Here is a 22,714-nt window from a genome sequence, read left to right on the forward strand (position 1 = left end):
CCCTCGTCATGAAAAAAAAAAAAAAAAATACGAACATACATAAACGTGGTAAACACACGAAATGGTGGTAGGAACGAACTGATGCCAGACACCCTACGTATCATATTACGGTGATTGGTTCCTTTTCCGAAGCGCCCATGTCCTACTTGTATTTCATCACAATATTCGCTCCACCAACTCAAAGTGGTTAGAGCTAAACTGTGAATTCCGTTTTGTTCTACTGTAGGCAGAGGTCTCCACTTTTACGCGAAACAAAGGGGTCACATTGCTGACATACCTGTTGGGGGACACCACCTACGGCTCAAGTTTGCACGTAAATTTGCAAACTTCCTAAAAATGATGACCTTTGAAAATGCACGGAAAAAATGGCGATACATTATTCTTCCCTAAGTTTGGCCATGGATGACATCGATTTTGAAAATTATAAAATTTTAATTGTGCGTATTTCACTCCTGTTGAGCATAATAACAATGTGCGTTTCGCTCTTGTTAGCTATTGTGGCCAGTTTCATTTCAAGAGATGAGGACACCGTGTATGTAGACTTAAACATAAATGGGGGAGAGGGCACTTGGCCCAAGACTTACGTGTACATACAAAAGGATGCACCCTCCTCTGCGTTGCAGCTACAGGGGAAGAAAATCTCCGTCTCCGTCGACGCTTCCATGCGGGAAAATGGAGGGGAAGAACGCGAAGAAGGTGCAGTAAGCGAAGCGGGGAAAGGTAACAACTCGAGTGGTCAGACGACGGAAGATGGGGAAAAATTGTTAGTCTTTGATGGAGACCCCCACCCACTGCCAAAAGGAAACTCCAAAGGAGACGAATTAAATCCTGCTGAGAAGAAAAATAAAGTCATACGGATAGTGATGAACTGAAATGGTACAAAAAAAGTAAAGCAATTTAATTTTCCAAAATATGAAAAATTTGTCTTCATTTTGATATGCCCCCCTCCTCTGTGCTTGCGTCCTCAGTTTTGCTAACTGCACATAAACAAAGCATTCGCACAGGAAAAAAATTGCATGTGAGCATTTGGAAGATCCACCAGAGATTAGGAGCAACTCTCCTCTTCAGGCAAAAGGAAAGAATTAATACCCCGCGTTCATTCCGAGTAAATGGCATAACGAAATTGATCTGATGGGTGTGTGTGGGGAGGGGCTATGTGTACAGCGTGGCCTGGCCGACTGACCGACTGAGCGATGGACCGACTGACCGACTGAGCGATGGACCGACTGACCGACTGAGCGATGGACCGACTGACCGACTGACTCCCCCCGGGAAAAGTGTCCTCTCAAGCAAAGAAGCCAAGTCACACATCTGCACCCACAACCGACGCCGTGAAATCAATTGTTTGTCCAGCCAAAAAGGGGACGACTCCAAAATATTCATCTGCAATTTTGAATGCTTTCTTTTGTATACAAAGAGAAAGAGGCTGTTCATTTGTGCCTATTTTTTTCTCCTTTAAATTTAAAAAATTTGCAGCATTTTTACAGGCAAAATTTTCTACCTTGTCCAATGAATTAATTTTGTTAAAAATGTGGGAAACATACGACATGAGGAATGGCTGTGTGTATATTCCTGGCTTATAGTGGGGGTCATTTTTGTGCTCCTTATAATGGGGTGCAGAATCAGATCCAAGGAAAATCCTTGGGAACCCTTCCTGTATAATCTTACACAAAGCTACCTTATCATCAATCGTTTTTGGCAAAGGCTTGCAATAATTATATACATTTTTTATATACTTCTCTATGCTTACCACGTCAGTAGCATAATCGTATCTCTCCGTGTCTACAACGTCGTCTATGGTTAGATGCAAGTGGTGCGGAGTAATTGAACCCGCAATGTTAGGGTATGTCCTAACTAGGTTTATCATGTCTACCGTAGAAATGTGTTCTAGGACAATTTTCAAATGAGGGAAGTGGACAGCCAAGTCATGAATATATTGTACGTAACTCCTTTCTGCATAAAGTGGATTCACGTTGGGTTCTTCACAATGGATATGCAAACTTTTGTTCATCTTTTCAAGTGTATGAAAAATTTCATAATATTTTTCTAACGTTGTAACTCCATGATTCGAGTTCGTTGTTACATTGCTGGGGTATATTTTAACTCCTTGTAAATTGCATTCTTCGTGGTTTTTGAGAATATCATTAGGATCTGTTTTTTTGTTCAAGTATAACGTCATTAGGTAGTCCACACTGGGGTCCTGCTTGGTTAGCTCGTTTCTATATTTTTTGGCTTCTTCACAGGTGCTTATGATTGGCGTGGTGTTGGGCATCACGAGCACGCGGTCGCACCCCCCCTTCTTGATTGCCCCAACGGTGAAGCTTAGCATGTCGCCCTGCCGCAGGTGGCAGTGCATGTCGTCTCCCAGGGGGATGTGCAGCGGTTCCATTTCGGAGGTCATGTGGGGGGTCCTTTCTCGGGGCGTTAATTCAATTCACTGCTCAGCTAGGCAAGTCACTGCTCAGCTAGGCAAGTCACTGCTCAGCTAGGCAAGTCACTGCTCAGCTAATGCAAATCGCTGCTTCTCTAATGCAAATCGCTGCTCCTCTAATGCAAATCGCTGCTTCTCTAATGCAAATCACTGCTTCGCTAACGGAACATCATTCCTTCCCAATCGCATATGTACGTTGGGACAAACTCACCCCCTCGTAACGCGAAACGAATCAGTTGCAGCTTCTGCAAAGCTTCGACACGCAATTGTGACATGTCAGAAATAAAAACACAGAAAACAGGGCCCTAAACGTGTAGTTGCTTTTTTGCAGCGCTAGGAAAGTATCACCAACGGTAATTATAACTGCTTCCACCCCCACATGTGCGCGAGAGATCCCGAGGCTTGCTTCCCCGTTAGTTTTAATGCACAAGTAGGTTCTCTTTTAAAAATGGAAAGCAGGGTACTGCATCCGCGACGCCAATATCCACAGAGATGTGCCAAAGGATAAATCTTCTTCCCTCCTTTGTTCCCCATCACGTGGGTGCACTCTTCCCTGCAGCCGAATCCCCACGTGGAGATGCGACCCGCTTTATCTCGCCCACCAACAAAGGTAAAATCACTCCATATAGGAAAGCATAATCAAAATTGCACAACGGGTGTATAAACAAAAGGGAGAAAGAAATAAAGGCGTATATCTGTTCTTTTTTTTTTTTTTTATGTTATCCCCGCTCCAAATAGTTTACTTCCCCCCCTTCGAATGACCCAAGTGGATGAACCCCCTTTCCCATCCTGTGCTCTCTCCCACCAGTTGAGGGAACATTGCACCGCAGCGGATAGTTAAGACCTAAATAACGTCAGAAATGCCAAAAGGGAAGGAAGTCCCCTCAGCACCGTGGGAAGGGGAGCACCGAAGGAATGACAAAAAAAGGAAGAGGAGGAGGGTCTGACCACACCCATAATAAACAACACCACTATACGTAACGACACACCCATAATACACACACATTTGAGTTGTCTCACCCGGAAAGGCGTCACCCGCGAAGGAGACAGCTCCGTAACGATTCGTTTAAAAATCCTGCGTAGGATGCTTTGGCTGGGGAGTTGACCCAGCATGCGTTTTTTTTTTCCTTTTCCCCAATTTTTGCTGAGATGGGAAATTAACTTGAAAACGCTGGCATAATTTTTACCACTCCGTCTGTATCTCTTCCCCCTTACATGCTTGTGATGCCTTTGCTGTGGCCTTCATAGGAAAAGAAAATTATGCCGCAATTATTGAAAAAAATAATAACGCTTCTGAGCGCCCTGTTCACCCTTCAGTGGAAGGCAGCCCACTGTGTACACTCCCTCCACATGTACAAAGGGACACATAACAGGAAAATAATAAATTCGGTGTTGTATCTAGATAGGCAGTTATGTGACCCTTTTTTATATACCCCCATTCGAAAGAGAAAGCCTCCCAATGGGGCCACACAGAACAAGATCAGATGTACCCCGGCAGGGAAGGAAGAAGAGGACGCTGCATTTGGAATTGAACTGGAGGTAAAAATGGAAAAGTAGCAATAGGCGCTATTTTTATGAGAATTTCTGGCCATATATATATATATATTTTTTTTTTCTGTAGAATCTCGTGAAAGACCTAGAGGAGGGGAAATACGGGGATGAGTCGCTGAATCTATACAGGGAGGTGGAGGTAAATCCGCTGCTTAGCCAACTCCTTGTTTTGTGCGTGTCCCAAATGGTTACATAGGTGTAGCCCTCACGCATAGGAGTAGGAACGTCCGTTCACGCACGATCGGGACCAACAAACATATGCAATTACGTACAACGAGTGTTCGCCAACAACTCCCCATATAAATGGTATGCCCCCACAGCGCAGGAGCTCAGAGGAAGAAGAAAAGGAAGCCCAAGGAATGAAAAAAACAGAAGAACAAATCGACATGCACGATGTGGAAGGCGTAATTAACAACACGGATACAAATCTTAAGACCTCCGTCAGAAAGGCATTTTACAACACAGATCTAAATGAACAGGATAGCCAAGAGGTGAAGAAAGAATATAACATGATGAAAAAAATTGAAAAAACTTTTGATGACATTGACGATGTGAATTATCCTGAGGAAAAATTAAACATGAAAAATGTTTTGGATAAAATTAACTCCATGAAAGACCCGGTGAATCCAGAGACGCCATTCAAGGACACCGCGAAGACTTTGCTGAAGGTGCGTGAATGGGTTGAGAGACATGCACAAATAGATACGTAATGTATGTTATTCATTTTTTTTTTTTTTTTTTCCTTTTTTTAAACAATCCTCAGTACAAGGGACTGCTGCACATGCCATATGTGCAGTGTAGGATGCTCAACGATGGCCAGTAAGGAACACCTATTTTACGCTCCTTCTGCAAGAGCATTTTGTACGTTGTCGTGCTGTGCATGTTGCGAACAGAGAGACGAGAAGAGAGAGACGAGAACAAAGAGCTCTCGCGCACACCACCGTCACCGCCACCGCGCAGGCTCCACTGGAGAGAATCGCTGGATCACCTCGAGTTAAATATCCCCATTTTTGAAGGTAAGCAAGAGGGCGTGAAGTAGAAGAAGAAGAAGAAAAAAAAAGGGGGGAGGAAACGCATTCGCCCCCCACGGAATGGTGAAAATTTAGCCACGTAGCCCGGCGCAAAATGGTTTGTGTGTGCAAATGCGTACATATATATACACACACGTGCTTGCGTAATTTTTTTTTTTTTTTCCCCGCACTGAAGAGACCGATCAGAAAGACGTCCTTTTCCAATTCGGAAATGACCACATCAAGTTGGAAATCCTCAGGAGTGACAGCAAAGTCCTTCTGCTAAATCATAAGGTAAACCTTTGTGCAGGAAAAGACTCAACGCATGTAACGGCGTTCTACCTCACGCAGTTAGAAGTTGTGCAAAGCAACTACCACACAGTTGAGCTAGCCATTTCGGTTATTTTTTTTGGTTTTTTTTTTTTTTTTTTTTCCCATTTAGCTATGTGGGAAGATAAACTACGGAGACGCGTACTGGGTGATAACTGGCGATTACAAAGAGGGCGAGAAGCACATCAATTTGGTCATTCCCAAAATGGGGGCTTTTAAATACATATGGGAGAAATTACTGCAGGACGGGGAACAGGGGACCTAGCGGGTTGGCTCCCCTGATTGGGGAGAGCTATCTCGCACGGAAATGGACTCTACACATGCGGCCACGCTTGTCTCTCTGTGTGTACGTACGTATGTGCGCATGTGGACTGACCAATTTGCCAAACGGAGGAGGCACCCTTCGCCGCTTTGTCACATTGTCACCCTGTCTGATGTATTCACGTGCTTTCTTTTTTTTTTTTTTTTTCGTTTCACGCTTCTTCTTCCGCATGGACTGTAGGAAGCGTTAATTGGGGGGGTACCCAACAGGTTGTTTAAAAATAAAAAAAAAAAATTCAAATTTAACCAGCTCGAATTAAAATAGGAAAAGTGCTAATGGTGGACGTGGACAATTGACAAATTCTCCAACGCGTAAACAAAAAAGGATTCCCCTTTTTTTGAGCATCTCTGGGGGATGGAAGGTAAATGTGTCATTTGGGCACCACGAAAGGGAGAAATGATAGCAAAAGTGGGAAATGCACTAATGGTGAATATGGCGCTATGCACTCCGCCTCGATTGTCACAAAAAAGGTAGGGAAGCTCAACTTGGGAAGAGCACAACGTGTTTGTCACGACAGTCTTGTACTCCACACGGTCAGCCCTCGTCCAGTAGGTCGCCCAACCTGTCATCCAGGTAGTCGTCATAATCGAAGGTGCGCCTGTTGGGCGCTTTGGAAGTTTTTTTCTCGGAACCCTTCCTCTTCTTGCGAATTCTGTCTTTCTTTACCTCCATTTTTAGCCACTCCAGGGTATCCAGGTAGGGTGGTGGCGTGTCCTCCAGTGGCAGGATGATATTTGAGTGCTTGGGGAAGTTGTCCGGGTCCACGAGCTTTTGCGAAAATGAGTCCAGCAGGTTTTGGCTACCCATTTGGCTGTGCCGCTCACCACTCCCGTCACCCGCGCCGCTATTACCGCTACTGCCGATGCTGCCGATGCTGCCGCCGCTATCACTCTCCGCGTCCACGTCGTGGATGGGCGGGCCTCCCTCCATCTTCTGCTTGGTCTGCAAAAATTTGTACCGGTCAATGGCAGGCCACAGCTTCTTCATCTCCTCGTCCTCCACATCGGACGGGAAGTCTGTGTCGGAAATTATCATCTCCCTGAATCTTCTCAAAATCTTTTTTATATTTTTAATTCCATACAGCAACACATTCTTCGGCAGCATCCTACAATCAGTCCATATTTCCATAACAAGCATTTGTTTCGGGTCGGTAAACTCACACCTATCTTCACACCAATACTTAGTGGCGATTTTATGTACAGCCATACGTACCATGCGGCAGCTACCAAAGCTAGCACTTATAGGCATATACTCTTTCTCAATAACTTCCTTTACTTGTCTTTTTTTCATGCATTCGTTGTCAGAACCTAGTTCCCTTTTATATAATCCCTTCTCGTATGTTAGCCAATGACCTTTTCCATACTCAATTTTTATCGAAATGTCCAGAAGACCGTCTTCTTTAAGTGTGCATATGTACTGCTCCTTGTTAACTACTTGTAAGTGGGACGGTAGGGGTATCATCCCTGCTACTAGCATCAAGGGTCCTTTAAAAATAAGTCGTACGTTGGTCTCTATATTTATTTCTTTACTGTATATACAGACGTCTGATAAATTGAGTGCTATTTCTAGGAGGTCCTCCTGCACGTTATCAATTCTGGTGTCTGGATTCATATTGTGAATTTTAATCGCCACTATGGCGTACCCATAGATCTGAGTTTGACAGACGTACTTCAACAGAGTGCCGAAGGTGTGCCCATCGGTTATGTTTAGGGGCCCTATGTAGAACTTTTGGTAGAGCCTGCCGTTCTGTGGGTATTTGATTATGTCCGTCGCTTCCTCCACTTTGATGTCGTTTGGCCCGAAGTCGTATTTGTCTATGAAACTCTCCCGGTGCAGGCTGGAGTGCACCACTCTTTCGCTCTTGCCCGACATGTGCGCATCGATCCCGGGGGGGTCCACGTCCCCTTCGCCAGCTCCGCCAACTCCGCCAACGCCGCCAACATGGCCAACGTCGCCATCACCGCCAACACCGCTGCCATTCACACCGCTCCCCTCGCGCAACCTGCGCAGGCGCTCCTCGCGCTTCTTGTAGATGTCCCCGTAGTTGCCGAAAAACTGCGCGTCCCCGTAACCCAGCCCCGACCTATCCCTGCGCACGCTAAACCGGGGGTAGAAGAGGAAGGGGTAAAACTTCTCGTTCGGCTCGTTGCCACTCACACTGATCTTGTCAAAGAAGTCAAACAGCTTTTTGTAAATCGGGTAATGATTCACATTAAAGTCGATTGCCCTAAAGCTACCCCAGTATTCTATGGGCATTCTCTTCATCTTGGGTTCCACCATTTTTCGAAGCGTCTCTATTTGGTATTCTTTTTCTTTATCTCCTTCTCCGTATCCAATGCAATCTTCCCACTCTCCCCGATTCAGAAGAACCCAATTTTTCCACGTGTACAAATCTCCTTCAAAGAATCCCTTCTTTTTTAGGAAAAGAAATTCTTGTACGCTAATTAGTGGGTCTCTGTCCGGGTGGTCTTTTTCGCCTTTCGGCTCATTTGGTTCATTTTGTCCATTTGGCCCACTTTGCCCATTTGGCTGTTTTTTTTTTTTCCGCTTGCTCAGCTAGCTTTTTCAAAAAGCAAACAAAAAAGGAGTAATAATTGTGAATCTTTAAATTATCATTCTTGTATTTATAATCCAAAATGACATTTGTTAATCCGTCTGGGGTCCTAAAAGCGTCCTTCGGAAATTGAGGTTCATATCCACTAGTTGAGTTTTTCTTCATTTGTTCTATGTATGCCTCTACTTCTTCCTTTTTCACTTGGTATTTTTTTATGAAATTTTTCCTTCTCGTCATTTTATAATCATCGCTCTGTTCTTCTGGTCTCCTGCTTTCCTTTATCTCGTCATCTTTGCTGAACACGATCCATTTGTTCTGTTCCCCTCTGCTCCTGCTGGGGTGGCGACTTCTCTTGCAACTTCGTGTGCAAAGTTTTTCCTCGCCGCTGCTCCCAATGGGGTGCACATTTTGGTAACTAGGGATGAAGCAGTTGTTCCGAATTTGCAAAGCTTTGCAGGTTATGATGAGGAGGGGGGCCCATGTAGGAAGGCCGATCAGCCGCATCATATAGGGTTAGTTCGGAGCAGGCGATCTTTCTTCGTCCTCGCATTTTGTGCGGTTCCTTGGGAAGTCGCGCAGCGTGCACGGAGGAAGTAAACACACAAGTAGGAACTCATTGACGTGTGCTCCCGGGGGCCCGCTTCTTTTTCCCCCCTTCGGCATACACTCACCCATTCGCGTGTACCTCTGCAGGTATTCCCCCCTTTGGAAGTCACCCTTTAGTTGTTCCCTTTGTGAAAATTTTTTATTTTTCCCCTTCCCCTATGTGCTGCTCATTTTGCTCATTTTGCTTATTTTGAACAGGCGCCTTCGCCTCAGCGAAGTGTACACCCGTGTGTATTCGGGCAGGTTCGCATATCCGTACGTACCCAGAATTGTTTGTGGCGCATTTGGTTGGCGAAGCGGAAGCGCGGTGGTTGGCTTCCCTGTGGTCGGCTGCCTATGGTCAGCTACGCTATGGTCAGTCGCCCGACGGTCCGCATTCCTATGGCGCGAGTTTATGCCCCCACGTGAAGGCGCTCACCGAGCGTGCCCGTATTTTTCTTCCTGCTGGGAATTTCGCACCCGCTCAGCGGATCCAAATGCTTATCTGCACAAATCCATTCCTGTACATGCGAAGTTACAAGCGGAATTTTCCTCCCCTTGGGCGAAGCGCAGTTGGCAGCCATTTCCCATTTATTCCTATTTTTTCCCGTTTTTTCCCGTTTTTTCTCGTTTTTTCCCGTTTTTCCTCTTTTTTCCCGTTTTTCCCATTTTCTCCCTTTTTCCGCTTTTCCCCGCCGCCAAACACGCCACAAACGTTGGTGAATTCTTTTTCCCCCGTTGATTCCTGCTAGAGCAACCGCCGTTCCGTCTGCTCTGCGGTTCTCATCGATGTGAGTCTTGCCAAGTGTGCCCCGCTAAACACATTTTTCTTCCCCCGCGAGATGATTTACCATCTCCCCCCCATATTTCTTTTTTTTTTTTTTTTTTTCCTCTCCTCGCTAAACGGTAAACTCGCATGAAATGACGCGCAGACGCCGCGCGACGGAAGTTCCGAATGACATGCGAGTTTTCCCAAGTGGTACAAAGTGGTACACACAAATGGAACAAAATAAAACGGGTAGCAACTCCACCAGGAATGATATGTAGCGTAACGGAGGTGGATGTGTTTCTTCAGAGAAATATATATTTTTTTTGTTCCACAGAATTTGTGCAAACATTTCTGAAAATTTTCCAAAAGGGTGAGTAGGACGTTTTTTCCGAGATTTTTTTTTTTTTTTTCCTCTGACGTGGCAGCACGAATGCGAAGTGAACAGAGGGTTCACCTGATACAGTTTGTAAGCGCATATCCCCATGTGTGGTTATTCGCGTGGATGGGTGCATTCCAAAATAATTTCGAAGTGAGCGTACTTTATATGCTAATCGCGCTCAGGGAGGGGGGGGAAGAAGTGACTCGGGAGAAGCGTGACCCAGGGAGGTGCGATCGAGGGAGACTCGGACGGATGTCTATGCGAACCGCGTATTGCTCCTCTACAGAGAGACGCCCACTGCTGTGTTAAGCAGTCGAGAATTAACTTAAACACACACTTGTTGGAAAGTCTCCGCGAGGATATACCGCGACGAACACCACTACGAACAACACGACGAGCATCACCACGGCGAACATCACCACGGCGAACACCACACCACCAAACGCACAAAAAAGAAAAAATGAAAATAATCAAGCTGCTACTATACATCTTAATCATAATCAACGCATGTAGAACGAGCAACGATGGAGAGAAGCAAAGCAAAATAATGTCGGTAGACATGACCGACCTCGAGCAAATGCTAAATGATGATAAAATTTTCACCTTCCTTATTGTATACACACACTGGTGTCAAAGGTCCAGTTCGCTACTCGAAAATGTGGAAACTATTTCGAATCTGTTAAAATATGATAGCAATGTTAAGGTAGCCAAAATGAATGCTGCTGTGAATAGTGCCGTTATTGACAAGCTTTCTGTTTATAGTTACCCTGCCCTTTTTATGTTAAAAAAAAATGAGATGCATAAATACAAAGGAGTAAACACCATCAAAGGAATAATGCTGTGGATATATAAATACCTTGGCGATAGTGTATACTCGATTGAAAATAAAAATAAGTTAGACTTGTTCCTTCAACTCGATGAATATAATAACTCAATTTTATTCTTTATCAACAGAAAGGAAAAGGACACCCAGTTGATCAAAGAGCTAGTCAACATATGTACCCAAACAAGGAATACCTTCTGCTTCTCTGTTACTCAACCAAATATCATCTCATATTTTGAAAATCAAGTGATGAGAAAAAAATATGATTTTAATTTAGAAGATTTAAAAAGCAAAGATATGTATGGAATTTTATTCAAGAATGATGATTTTGATCAGTACTTTTTTTTGATTGATAATAATGTGAGTATTTTATACAATCCTGGCTACTCTGTGGAGGAAAAAAAAAAGGAATTAACAAAATGGATACAGAAAAAAATTGAACCTTTGGTTATTAAATTTTCTGAGTATTATTTCCCCCTTTTTTTTTCAAACGATACGGTTACTCTTTTTATCCTATACAACGATATACGTGACCTCAACAAGGCAGATATTATAAAGTGTGCGAAGAAGTACCCGAATATCACCTTCTCCGTGTCGGGGAACAAGGAGGTGTATGAGAAGAGGCTCCTCAACGAGCTACTTATCGAGAAGGTCAAAAAGCCAGTCATGCGAATTACCCAGTTTAAGAATCACTTCCCCGTTCCGTACAAGTACAGGCCCATCAGCGACGCCGTCGAGATAAACGAGCAGGTAAGGGGGGAGCAGCGGCGAGTGTATTCGTTGACGTACACACACTGGAGAGCAGCGGCATGTGTATTCGTTGACGTACACACAATGGAGAGCAACGGCAAGTGTATGCGTTGACGTACACACACGGGAGCGCACACGAATCGACTTACTGGAGTGCACACGAACCGACTTACACACTGACGTGTGCACACCATCTTACACACTTCCCCCGTGTGCGCCCCCGCAGAGCATCGACCAATTCGTCCAGGACTACCTCAACGAAAAGAAGCACTTTTACCGAAAGAGCGAGAGAGCGCTACCGGACGAATTCAACCACGGATACATAAAAATAATAGTGGCCGACACCTACGATGAATACGTGTTTGACAACACCAAGAACGTCGTGGTGCTTTTCTACGCGCCCTGGTGCGGCCACTGCTACAAATTCGAGCCTGTGTATAGGGAAATCGGAAAGAGACTCAAGATATACGGAAAAAAATTCAAGGACTACAAGAACGACGTGGTCATTAGCAAAATCGACGCGGTCAACAACGAGATATACGACATCCTCATCGGTGAGTGACGCAAGGGGGGTGAGGTTGTGGCATGCGTGCATGTGTCGTGAATACGCGGCGTACACGAGGACAGCACGAGGAACCCATGTCGTTTCCACCCCAACACAGGCTGCGCGACGACATTCCGTTTATCTGTATTTCTACGCGTACATATGTATTCCCCTTGGTGCCTCCCCCCTCAAATCACCCATATGCACATTCGACCATCCCCCCTTCATTCCCTGCCGCAGAGGGATACCCCACCATTTATCTGTACACAAAAGAGAACAAGAAGGAGCCTATCAGGTACATCGGCCCGAGGACCGTGGAAAACATCATTTCGTGGATTTGCGAAAAGGTAAATGGGATAAAAAGAGTGCATAAGTTCGCATAAATAGTAGGGATGGCGTCTTCCAAATTTATGGGGAATTTTGAATAAGCACACCACTACAGCTAAGTAGTTATCCGATGAACCTGCTCCATTCCTAGTTCAACTCAGTTGAGTTTTTTTTTTTTTTTTTTTCAGACCAATACCAACATAGACATACAGAAATTCCGTAACATCAATTTGGACGATGAGCAACTTTTCGAAACATATGAGGAGCTGTGAATGACTAGACAGTTTAAGGGCCTGTTGGAACGTCCGTTTTGTGTGTGTTCGAATGTGCATGCGTTTATTTAAGCGTATCATATCTTACCTTATCGCATATTATCACATTTTATCACATCATGTCCTATCTTATCACATCATGTCCTATCCTATCACATCGTGTCCCAACTTATCGCATCCCATGTTGTGTTATTTTTTTTCAAGTGTAACCCTTTAACCACATTTGCGATACCCCACCTCTACACATTTGCACGCCCCTTTTCAAACCCTCGCCCATTCCAATTTGTGTGCAAATTGGACACTGCAAATGTTCATTTAATTAACAATAGTTTTGCTTCCTCATTAAGTAACTTCTTCATTTTAGTTATCAAAACATTTATGACTTTTTGTCTTTCACCTCTTTTGATGAATTATTCATTTAAAGTGCCTGTTTGCGAAAAAAAAAAAAAAATGTCCCGAATTTTTTTTTTTTTTTTCAACAATGAAAAATAGCTAGTCACCTGACCTGTTCATAATATATTGACTCTTTCGTGACATGCTCTGATATGGCCATTTTGTTGACCATTCCGTAGCATTGACAACTTGTTGGTCGCATCTCCATTTGCATAGGACCCCCTTCCCCTCTCACGTGTGCACCATGTCTCATTGTGTGTGGGAACTCCTAAGCATCGAAAAATCGTTTATCACAAAAAGTGACAGGTGTGAAACAGACCCAACATACAATTCCTCCCAACATTTTGAATGTCACAATGCCCGCAGCGCGGATATAAGATCGGAAAAAGTGGACTACGATTACGCAGAGGCATTGTCTCACCACTCCAAGGAGAGGAATGAGAAGGACAAGCTAAAGTTTGAGAAAATTATGCACAGGTTTTTTATTTCAGACATTTCCAAGTATGTCAAGGCCTACGTGAAAAAGAATGACAGCAACATCCGGAGCGAAATAGGTAAAGTCCATGTGGTTTGTCCACGCTAGTGGGCCCACAATCGAGCACATGCGGAACTTCCTATCTGCGCAACTGCCTATCTACGCAGCTGCCTATCTGTACAACTTCCTACATGTGCACCCGCGCGTGGGCCGTGGCGCCCCCGTGAAGGCATAACGTCCAGCAAAGGCACCAAATCGGAGGAAGAAAGGAACTGGGTCAACAGCTACATATACAACTTCATAAGCTACTGCCTCATGACCTACAACGACTGCAAGCACTACATCGTTATTACGAGCAGCAGAAATTTGATTCAGAAGTTGACGGGCACGGGTAAGGCGCGAGCTTCGGCAGGGTAAAGGGGGGAGCAGTTCTGCCAACTTGCGAGCGAAAGGTGCCATCCGAGCGAAACAAATGGGAGCTCCCCCCCCCAAGGCACACAAAAAAGTCACAAACGATGCAAACGTAACGAAAAAATGACGAAAAAATTACGCAAAACACATGCATACCATCTGCACGTATACAGGATACGGCTACTACGGTATTTACTTCACGAACGGGAAAAAAATCGGAGGGCTGGGCAATCTGTTCATCAACATAAAGCAAGTGAGGCACATAAGTTACAGCATCATGAAGACCCTGCAGACGAGGCCCTCCTCGGACAGATCCGTGTCAAACAATGACGAAACAAGCAGCTTCACATTTGCGCTTTAGGTGGGTGTCAGCTGCGTCGTTGTGTAAATCAGTTAGCTTTGCGAAAAAAAAGGGAATTTTTTTTTTTCATTTTTTCCCCGTTTCGCGTAAAACTATGAGTGGGCTACCACCAACATGGAGCAATAATATTTTCCCTCTCCTCCCCCGTGTTGTGCATCCAGGGGAAGTGTCCGCATGAAACTCAACCCGGTTAAAACCCCTTCTCCGTGCGGACATCTCTACCCGAGGGGCAGATATCACAACAGCTGAGTGATAGATTCTTTGTAGAAAAAAAAAATCTTGGACAGGTAATTCCTGAAGTCTTTAAATACGAATTCAACTTCGTCACGCAGATAATCGAACTGCTCACATGATCGTAGCTCCCTGTTTATTTCTTTCTTCAATTTTCGGTCTTCAATTTTGGAGAAGTACGAGCTGAAATGGGCATAACACTTGAAGAATTCCTCGCACAGGATCATCCCAACGATGTGAACTTCACCCTTTGTGCGTCTCGTTTCTTTGAAAAATTTATACAACTTAGGGTAGAGGTAGGGGGGTAAGTAATCGAACGTGTGTTGTGTCTAAGTAGGTATATTGAGGTGCTTGTATAAAAGCATATGCATACGCGTGAAAAAAAACACCGCCCACAAGGACGACCGAAAAACTAACTTACCAAGAACACCTGCCTAGAAACCAATGCGTTTAAGTATCGAACCTGCTTCAAACTCTTGAGGCGTACCAAAAGACTCAAAAAAACGTTGGTGATTATGTGAATTATGTCCGCCTTACTACATAGGTTACACTTTATCGAATTTAAAATAAATTTAAATGAAAATATATCAACAAAGTGGAAGGAAAAGTACGAGACATTCTTCGTACTCATGGTGAATGTGTTTTTTTCTCCATTTAATTGACTTGTTTTTCTTTCAGTAAGGCTTTTTTCATTCCCCCTTAGAATATCTATCAGGGCATACCTCCTGGTTAGAAGCACCTTGTACACTTTACGCCCCACTGTGAAGATAAGTGGCACGTGGAAAAGCACACGCGTCTCTTTAAACGTCTGCTCGTAATTGTCATAGTAGAAATGCTTCTGCGTTATTAGCAATTTATTTTTATTTTTAAAAAACTTCAAAAATATTTTAGGCGGCCCAACTACTTTTATGTACGTTTGTACTATTTCCTGCAAGGGGTAGCTGCGTTTTGGGGGAGCGGCCTCCTTTTGGGAAGAGACCGCCTTTTGGGAAGCGGCCTCCTTTTGGGAAGTTCCCGCCTTTTTCGAAGCGGTCGCCTTCTTCGAAGCGGCCCCCTTTTGAGGTGTTCTCCTGAGGACTGGTTGGACCCTCCCACATGATGTTATTTTCCCCCTTCTATTTTTTCTTCCCCTGCGTGGCCATAAACGTTTAATTCTCTTCCGTTTCGAACTTCGAATTGACTTTCTTCCAGAATTGATGGCCTCCTCTATGCAGTAGGCCTGGAAGCGCTTCTTAAAAGGGCGCTTCAAAAAGGAGGAGCTCAAAAGGTAGGTAAAGAAACTCCTACATACTGTCTCTTGGCCCCCACACAGTACTGCTTTGTCACGTCGTAGGCGTCCCCCCCGGCGCGTAGACCTCATGGCACTGCCAACAATTCTGGGGAGTTGATTAAATGAGAATTTTCTTTTCCTTCTAATGAGTGCCTTCACAATATGTACACACTTTTCATACGCATAACAGTTGAGGAAAAATGGCTTCACATGAAAAAGGTGAAAAAAAAAGTGAAAAAATTTAAAAAATTTTCTTGAATTTATTGAAAAATTGTAAAATGTGTAGAAAAGCAAATTCATGATGAGGGAGAAGTAGGGTCTCGTCATCACATTGATAATTTTGAAAATATTCATTCCTTTGTTGTAAGTTAGTGTATTGTAAAAATGGTGAATATCCTTTTCGTACATTTCCTCTCTGCATTTTCTTTTTCCGCCCCTCGAAAAGTCCAAAGCGTGGTTATACACGTTCAGAGTATCTACAAGGAGGACATAAAAATGATACTCAAGCGTGAACCATAGGGTTAATTTCCATCTGCAAGAAGCAAGTCTGCTAATTTTAGATAAAACAAATTCACACAGTCTTAATTCGTAGTATCTGGTAAGCCCCTCTTTGAACCACAGATATTTTGCCTTCTTAAAATAAAGGCAGTTTCCCCAAAAGGAGTGAAAAATTTCATGCACAATTAGTTTGACTAATGAAACCCTTTTTTGGAAGTCTTCCTCCAAATTTTTTCTACCTTCCTTACAGGAGGGTGTACTTCCCATAACCATTGACATCAACAGAGTGACACAGTTGTGATTTTCTTCTCCTGCATATTTATACGTGTTTAAAATCATGAACTGGATAAAGTTACTCTCTTCCAACCTAGCTCGGAAAACATGCATCTTCAAATACATCATTAGTGTTTCTTTCACCACGTGTAGGAAAAAGTCGTGTCTTCTTCCTCCATTGCTACTTTCTTCAGATCCTCCTCCCCTTTCTATGTATATAAAAACGGAAATGTTTTTCACCTTTAGCTCTATTTTGTTGTATAATCCGGCGAACAAGCAAAATGTGTAGGTAGCCATTTTGTTCGTCTCGAAAAACTGGTATGTTATGAAGCTCTTTCCTCCAGTTGATGCTTTGGTGAGTTTGTTCCGCCGTTTACTCAGCTGGTCCAACTTGCATCTTTTTTTTGGACCCCCAATTGGGGAGTGCAGTTCGTCCTTTCTTGTCGCCGCTTCCCTTATTGAACGAGTCGCACGGAATGGGCCTGCGCTTCTCCACTGAGGTATCCTACCCCATCGAGAAGCTATTCTGCACGGCCTCTTTCCGATGAATCTCCCCTGGAGGTGCCTCCAAAGTGAAGCGTAGAGTCCTTCCCCTGCCCGACTGTAATACACCCTCTTGAGCCTACTATTCGTGATGACCAAGTCTGATGGGTTTACAACACAGACAGGAGTGTTTCCCCCAGCGCGTGTCTTTTTATTTTTATCGTTGTGCCTATCTGTAAAAGAAAACTTCACCCCTGGTGCTATAGGGAGTTCACCCCATGTCGACTCAACACCGCTTCCTCCACTTAGCTCAATTTCAAACGAAACCTTGAGTCTAAATTTTGCCCTGTGGTTGTTGTACAGCAGACATGGAAACACCAGAGGGAGATAAAAGTATTCACAAAAAGTATTTATATATGTATACCTCCTTTTGCTTTCAAATTTTACCCTTTTAAAATCAAAATGGAATTTGTTCTCTCCATTTGGAAGAAAAAATGAAATCCCCTCCTCTCTTTATGTTCCTCTCCCGTAGGCTCTTTCCCCCAAGGAGGGGTTCCTCTACATTTTTTTTTCTTCCTCACTAATTTTCTATTACTGGTAGGGTAAATCCCTTCCGTTTTTTCCTCTCCATTTTGATAATAAAAAAAAATGACCAATTTGTATACCCCTATCTTTATGCACTCTTTCAAATGAATGTAAAAATTGTTCTTCTTTTTTTTTACTTCAATTTTTTCAATTTGGATGACTTTACCGCAGGATGAAATTATAGCCAACTTGAAAATGCGCAGGTGCTCCATGTCAGCGTAAACCTTAATTCTTTTTTTCTTCAGGGTTCTGCTCGCATAGTAGGTTATGCATTTTCCTAGGTATTTCAAGGGACGACTCAGTTTTAGAAAGTGAAAATGGAGTTTGTACCTGTGTGGAGAGGGGACAGGCAGGACAACATCGGATGAGGTGAGGCGAGAAGACATGAGAGGGGACAGGAAGGACAACACCGGATGAGGTGAGGCGAGATGACATGAGAGGGGACAGGAAGGACAACACCGGATGAGGTGAGGTGGGGTGAGAAAATACGTGCCTCTTCGGCAACACCCGCTGCGCTAGCTGTTACACAGAGGGGACACTTTTCTCCTTCGCCGTCTCCTTCTCCTTCTCCTTCTCCGTCTCCTTCTCCTTCTCCGTCTCCTTCTCCATCTCTTTCTCCTCCTTCTCCTCCTCTTTTTTTTTTCCTTTTTTATTTCCCTTTTTGGTACATTAACGCTGCCAGGGGGGTATTTGCCTTGCTAGCCTTTCTCAAATGGTACAGATGCGTCTGCCAGGGGGTCTCCATTTGTCCGTCCCACGCTTGTCCAAATGGGGGGGAACAAAAAGTGGCAGAAGCCATACGGAGAGGTGCCCATGCTGGGCGGTAGCCAAAAGGGTTGGGTAATCAGTTCACTGCTAACCAAACAGTAGGGCAACCGCTCCAAGGGTTAATAAAAAAAAAATTTAAATAAAAGCACAAAGGGGAATAACAGGGGAAAGTTCAAAGAGGCGCGAATGACCATACATGTGAATAATTATGAAAGTAAACACACGCATGAGGCATGTGGCATGAGGCATGCGGCATGCGGCATGTGGCATACGGCATGCGACATGCGTATTCGTGCAAAGGTACGCCAGCTAATGTGCAGAGCGAGTCACGTACACCACGCTGGGCATACACCAACGTGAAATTAAAAAAAAAAGGGACGGAAGAAAAAAAAAGGGAGAAGGGTGGGAAGAAAAAAAAAGTGAACAAGGAAAGAGAAAAAGGCAGAAAAAAGGAATGGGAAAAAGGCAGAAAAAAGGAATGAGAAAAAGGCAGAAAAAAGGAAAGAGAAAAAGGCAGAAAAAAGGGAAAAGAAAAAGGCAGAAAAAGGGGAAGGGAAAAAGGAAAAGGTTTCCTTCCAGGGGATCAGCGGTCAAACTAATCTATGTGGAAATTTTCATTGCTTAAAATGTGCTAAAGGGGAAAAAAAAAAAAAAAATATAAAATAAAAATAAAAGATAGAAAATAAACAACGCAAAGCAGAATCAGTGGCACACGTACGTGCCGCATCCCGCACAAAACGACGCAACGAGTCTCCCGTCAGGCCGCTAAGGTCGCGCATTTTCCGGCTTCGCCACACATGTAGGCGCATACGCTTTGCAACATGCGTAACGTATAAAATGGGCCACTTCGGCGAATTTGTACCTTTAAAAGCTTAATAGGCTTAACGGCTCGAAATAAAACAAAGAGCTGCGCGGGGTAGGAAAAAAAAAAGGGGAGAGGTTATCACCGTATGCTCGTGCACAACAAGCAAGCGGAATAGGCAATAGCGGAATAGGCAATAGCGGAAGCAAACGTGTGAAGAAACGGGCGAACCAACACACATGCCGCCCATATCCGTGTTGACCACTTCGCGTTCTTCTTAACTTACTATGACATATAAAACAATGTCGAAGGAAATGTCAAAAAACACATACAAAAATTCGTGCGAGCTGTATAAGTCGATATTCGATGGGGACAGGCACAGGACTTTGTAGACAATCAACAGAATGGGCTTCAGAATTACGGCGAAGAATATGACTCGGTATTTTCTGCCAAGGAGGGGAGGGGGTGGGCGTCAAAAGGGGTGACAAAAGGGGCGACACAAGGGGTGACAAAAGGGGCGACACAAGGGGTGACAAACGGGGTGATAAAAGGGGAGACAAACGGGGTGACAAACGGGGTGCTCAAAGGGGTGATAAGGGGCGAGAGAAAAAGTGTGCTTTTTCCCATTTGCCCTTCGGCACAATCTGTGTCGCACTGATGACAACATGCGCACGGAACATCTCGTGATGGAAGGAAAGGGGCAGAAGGGGGTAGAAGGGGACAGACGCGGGTAGACGCGGGTAGACGGGGGCAGAAGGGGGCACGTTTTCAGCAGCATAGTAGGGTTAACATGCAGTGCTCGTCCGTGTTTTGCTCCTCCGTGCTGTGCTCCTCCGTGTCGTGGAGTGCCCCCCCTTTGAGCCTACTCCCCATGTGCACTTACTTATAAATGTCATATTTCTTATACAGCTCTGCGACGTGAAAGGATAAGTTTTCTTCTGATAGGCGGGCCTGTACAGGGGTGTGTGAAAGGTGTGAACATACAGATGTGTGTGTGTTAGTCGGGGGTGAGAGAAAAGCCGTTGGGACCTCTTTGCCAGCAAGCACACCCCCGTGTTTGGGAAGGTTGAAAGGAGAATAACTCCGGTGAGCTCGAAACAAGCGAGACGCGCTTCCTCTGGGCACTTACCGAAAGGAACGTCGACGTGAAGTTAATCGCAATGAAGATGAACAGGTAGGCGAAGGCTTGTAGTATGTACCGCGGGGCCTGTGGTGAGAAAATGGACACGTGAATGAAAAGCGCTCCTCGTGTGCTCGTGTGCTTGTGTGCTTGTGTGCTCGTTCGCTCGCTCGCACAAATGGACTGCCCCTACTTGCGCCGCCATACCTGGAAGTTCCCCAGAAATATTTCAAATATGCCCGTATAAAACGAAATGACGGAAAAACAAATCATGAACTGAATCTCTATTCGGCTTAGGTGACTTCGAATGTACATGTCACCTGGGAAAGGGGCAAAAAAAAAAAAAAAAAAAAAAAAAAATAACCGAAACGTGAAGAAGAAAAAAAAAAAAAACTACTTCCGATACACTGAAGCGAACCGCTCACCCCCTCAGGAGCGCATCCTTACCCAGGGAGACCTGCAGATATATGATGAAGGAAATTATTTCCTGGATTTTCTTCAAAATGTTTGCCGACACCCTGCAGGGAAAAACACGCACATGTGTGAACGTATAAAGATACACACTTCGGCACATGTGTGAACGTATAAAGATACACACTTCGGCACGTGTGAACGTATAAAGATACACACTTCGGCATATGTGTGTGGACCAAGCTGAGGAGACAACACGGTGACCAGCCACCACTGTCGTCCTTACCAGAAATAAAGGTACATGTACCCCCGTTCCCGAATAAAGCTCACGTTTTTGTAATTAAAATAAGTGGAGAGGAGAAAAAAAAGCATATTTAGGATCATAAAAATGTCCGTTTTCTCCCGGTACTTAATAAAATATAATGTAAGAATGACAACCAGAAGTAGCAAAATGTAGGTGGTAAGGTAAAGCACATTGGGAATGAAAAGAAAGTCATGAGACAAATGTTTCGTTTTGTAATCATAAAAAACGATGTTTCCTTTTAAGTCAATTTTTAATTTGTTATTATTTATCAGGAACAACATATATCTGTTCTTCTGGCTAATTTGTATTTTTTTTTTTATGTTGCCTTCTTCTAGTGGGTATCTTTTAATGCAATTAAAATGGGACGTAAAAATATAATTTTCTTCGTTTTTTAAGGACGGCTCCAGTTTATTCTTCAGCCTTATGTAGTTGAGCCATTGGTCCGCCGTTATCAGAACAAGGAAAAGATTTTTCGACTTGGAGTTATTCCTCCCTGTGCTTCCTTCATTGTTGATATTCCCATTTGTGTAATCCTCCGAGTTGGATGTTCCCTCGATGATCTTAGAAGACTCCTTCGTCTCTGCTCCCCTCCTTGTGATTCCCTTTTTGTGAAAATACTCTCTGTCCACATTGAAGTTGTTCAGAATGTTAATGGAGTTTTTATTTGCCTTTGCCAAAATTTCTTGATTTTTGTTTTTTTTCTTCACCAGTTTGTTCTCCCGGAAGGTGATTGTCATGTCAATGTTTATTTCGCCTGGGGGGGGGAGCGTCAGTGTGAGTGTACATGTAGGTGTGCGTGTACATGTAGGAGTAGGCGCATATGCAGGAGTGAGTGTACATGTGGGAGTAGGCGCACATGTAGGAGTAGGCGCACATGTAGGAGTAGGCGCATATGTAGGAGCAGGTGTACGTGTGCGCAGTATACGGCGTGTAGAGCGGGGACCCAACTGTGGACAAATCTGTGAACAGATCGGGGGGCACACCCACTGCGACCCTCCCGCCGGTTGCACGAGGACCCCTGCTCGGCTGCTGTACCTTCCTCGACGGAAAAAAAATACGACGGCTTAAAATTGTAGTAACTGGCCGCTAACAAATGCTCATTTTTGTACAAAAAAATAAACAAGTCATCCTTATCCACAACATTTATGTTTAGAATGTACCCCTTACATTTGTTCATGCAAAATAAAAACACCAGGAGTAGTACACCTAGGTTAACATAGCGCGATTTAAATCTCATTTTCTCGTGGCATTTTTTTCGTTTACAAAAAAAAAAAAAAACGGAAAAAAAAAAAAAACAATGTTCATGAATGCATTTTCTTCAAATCTTTTTCGCCTATCATACATTTACAAACACTCTTTTTAAAATTCTGTCACGTGTTTTTTCGTGGGCCTTTTTACCCGTGGGGACGGTCGCACATGGAGTTTCGTAGGAAATGTATAGCATAATCGGCCAAGGAGGCGATGCGTGAACGAAAAAAGGGGGCACCAAAACGGAACATGTGTCAACTCAACAGGAAAAAGGAAAAAGGAAAAAGGAAAAGAGAAAAAGGAAAAGGGAAAAAGGAAAACACAAACAGAACATAAGTTGCGATTGAAAAATATTCAGTGCACAATTTATCGCCAGGGAAATCGCGATCTGCGTTTGCCAAGGTGGCATGCACTTTGGGGAAACGAAAAAATGA

General features: G+C 44.1%; 8 protein-coding genes across 8 annotated transcripts; 4 read left to right on the forward strand and 4 right to left on the reverse strand.

Annotated features, from left to right (window-relative positions):
* Positions 1-365: 365 nt before the first annotated feature.
* On the forward strand, positions 366-860 carry PCYB_124200 (hypothetical protein; the record flags this gene model as incomplete). Its single annotated transcript, XM_004223753.1, has 1 exon — positions 366-860. A coding segment is annotated over one exon (495 nt), but the record flags the coding sequence as incomplete, so codon positions are not given.
* Positions 861-927: 67 nt separating this feature from the next.
* Positions 928-2,389, reverse strand: PCYB_124210 (dihydroorotase; the record flags this gene model as incomplete). Its single annotated transcript, XM_004223754.1, has 2 exons — positions 928-977; positions 1,318-2,389. The coding sequence occupies 2 exons, from the start codon at positions 2,387-2,389 to the stop codon at positions 928-930; spliced, it is 1,122 nt and encodes a 373-aa protein (XP_004223802.1).
* Positions 2,390-3,691: 1,302 nt separating this feature from the next.
* On the forward strand, positions 3,692-5,587 carry PCYB_124220 (hypothetical protein; the record flags this gene model as incomplete). The annotated part of the gene is made up of 7 exons (XM_004223755.1): positions 3,692-3,970; positions 4,053-4,121; positions 4,303-4,650; positions 4,746-4,801; positions 4,943-4,998; positions 5,189-5,391; positions 5,435-5,587. The coding sequence occupies 7 exons, from the start codon at positions 3,692-3,694 to the stop codon at positions 5,585-5,587; spliced, it is 1,164 nt and encodes a 387-aa protein (XP_004223803.1).
* Positions 5,588-6,178: 591 nt separating this feature from the next.
* On the reverse strand, positions 6,179-8,705 carry PCYB_124230 (DNA-directed RNA polymerase alpha subunit; the record flags this gene model as incomplete). Its single annotated transcript, XM_004223756.1, has 2 exons — positions 6,179-8,200; positions 8,223-8,705. The coding sequence occupies 2 exons, from the start codon at positions 8,703-8,705 to the stop codon at positions 6,179-6,181; spliced, it is 2,505 nt and encodes an 834-aa protein (XP_004223804.1).
* Positions 8,706-11,051: 2,346 nt separating this feature from the next.
* On the forward strand, positions 11,052-12,647 carry PCYB_124240 (protein disulfide isomerase; the record flags this gene model as incomplete). Its single annotated transcript, XM_004223757.1, has 4 exons — positions 11,052-11,504; positions 11,731-12,058; positions 12,289-12,395; positions 12,564-12,647. 4 exons carry the CDS (start codon positions 11,052-11,054, stop codon positions 12,645-12,647), a joined length of 972 nt encoding a protein of 323 aa, XP_004223805.1.
* Positions 12,648-13,284: 637 nt separating this feature from the next.
* On the forward strand, positions 13,285-14,444 carry PCYB_124250 (hypothetical protein; the record flags this gene model as incomplete). Its single annotated transcript, XM_004223758.1, has 3 exons — positions 13,285-13,594; positions 13,745-13,906; positions 14,100-14,444. 3 exons carry the CDS (start codon positions 13,285-13,287, stop codon positions 14,285-14,287), a joined length of 660 nt encoding a protein of 219 aa, XP_004223806.1. The 3' UTR covers positions 14,288-14,444.
* Positions 14,445-14,523: 79 nt separating this feature from the next.
* On the reverse strand, positions 14,524-16,856 carry PCYB_124260 (hypothetical protein; the record flags this gene model as incomplete). The annotated part of the gene is made up of 2 exons (XM_004223759.1): positions 14,524-14,802; positions 14,940-16,856. 2 exons carry the CDS (start codon positions 16,854-16,856, stop codon positions 14,524-14,526), a joined length of 2,196 nt encoding a protein of 731 aa, XP_004223807.1.
* Positions 16,857-20,076: 3,220 nt separating this feature from the next.
* On the reverse strand, positions 20,077-22,269 carry PCYB_124270 (hypothetical protein; the record flags this gene model as incomplete). Its single annotated transcript, XM_004223760.1, has 6 exons — positions 20,077-20,148; positions 20,327-20,404; positions 20,525-20,637; positions 20,765-20,835; positions 21,015-21,786; positions 22,068-22,269. The coding sequence occupies 6 exons, from the start codon at positions 22,267-22,269 to the stop codon at positions 20,077-20,079; spliced, it is 1,308 nt and encodes a 435-aa protein (XP_004223808.1).
* Positions 22,270-22,714: the final 445 nt, after the last annotated feature.

Source organism: Plasmodium cynomolgi, chromosome 12 (genome assembly GCF_000321355.1).
Source record: "Plasmodium cynomolgi strain B DNA, chromosome 12, whole genome shotgun sequence".
NCBI lineage: Eukaryota > Apicomplexa > Aconoidasida > Haemosporida > Plasmodiidae > Plasmodium > Plasmodium cynomolgi.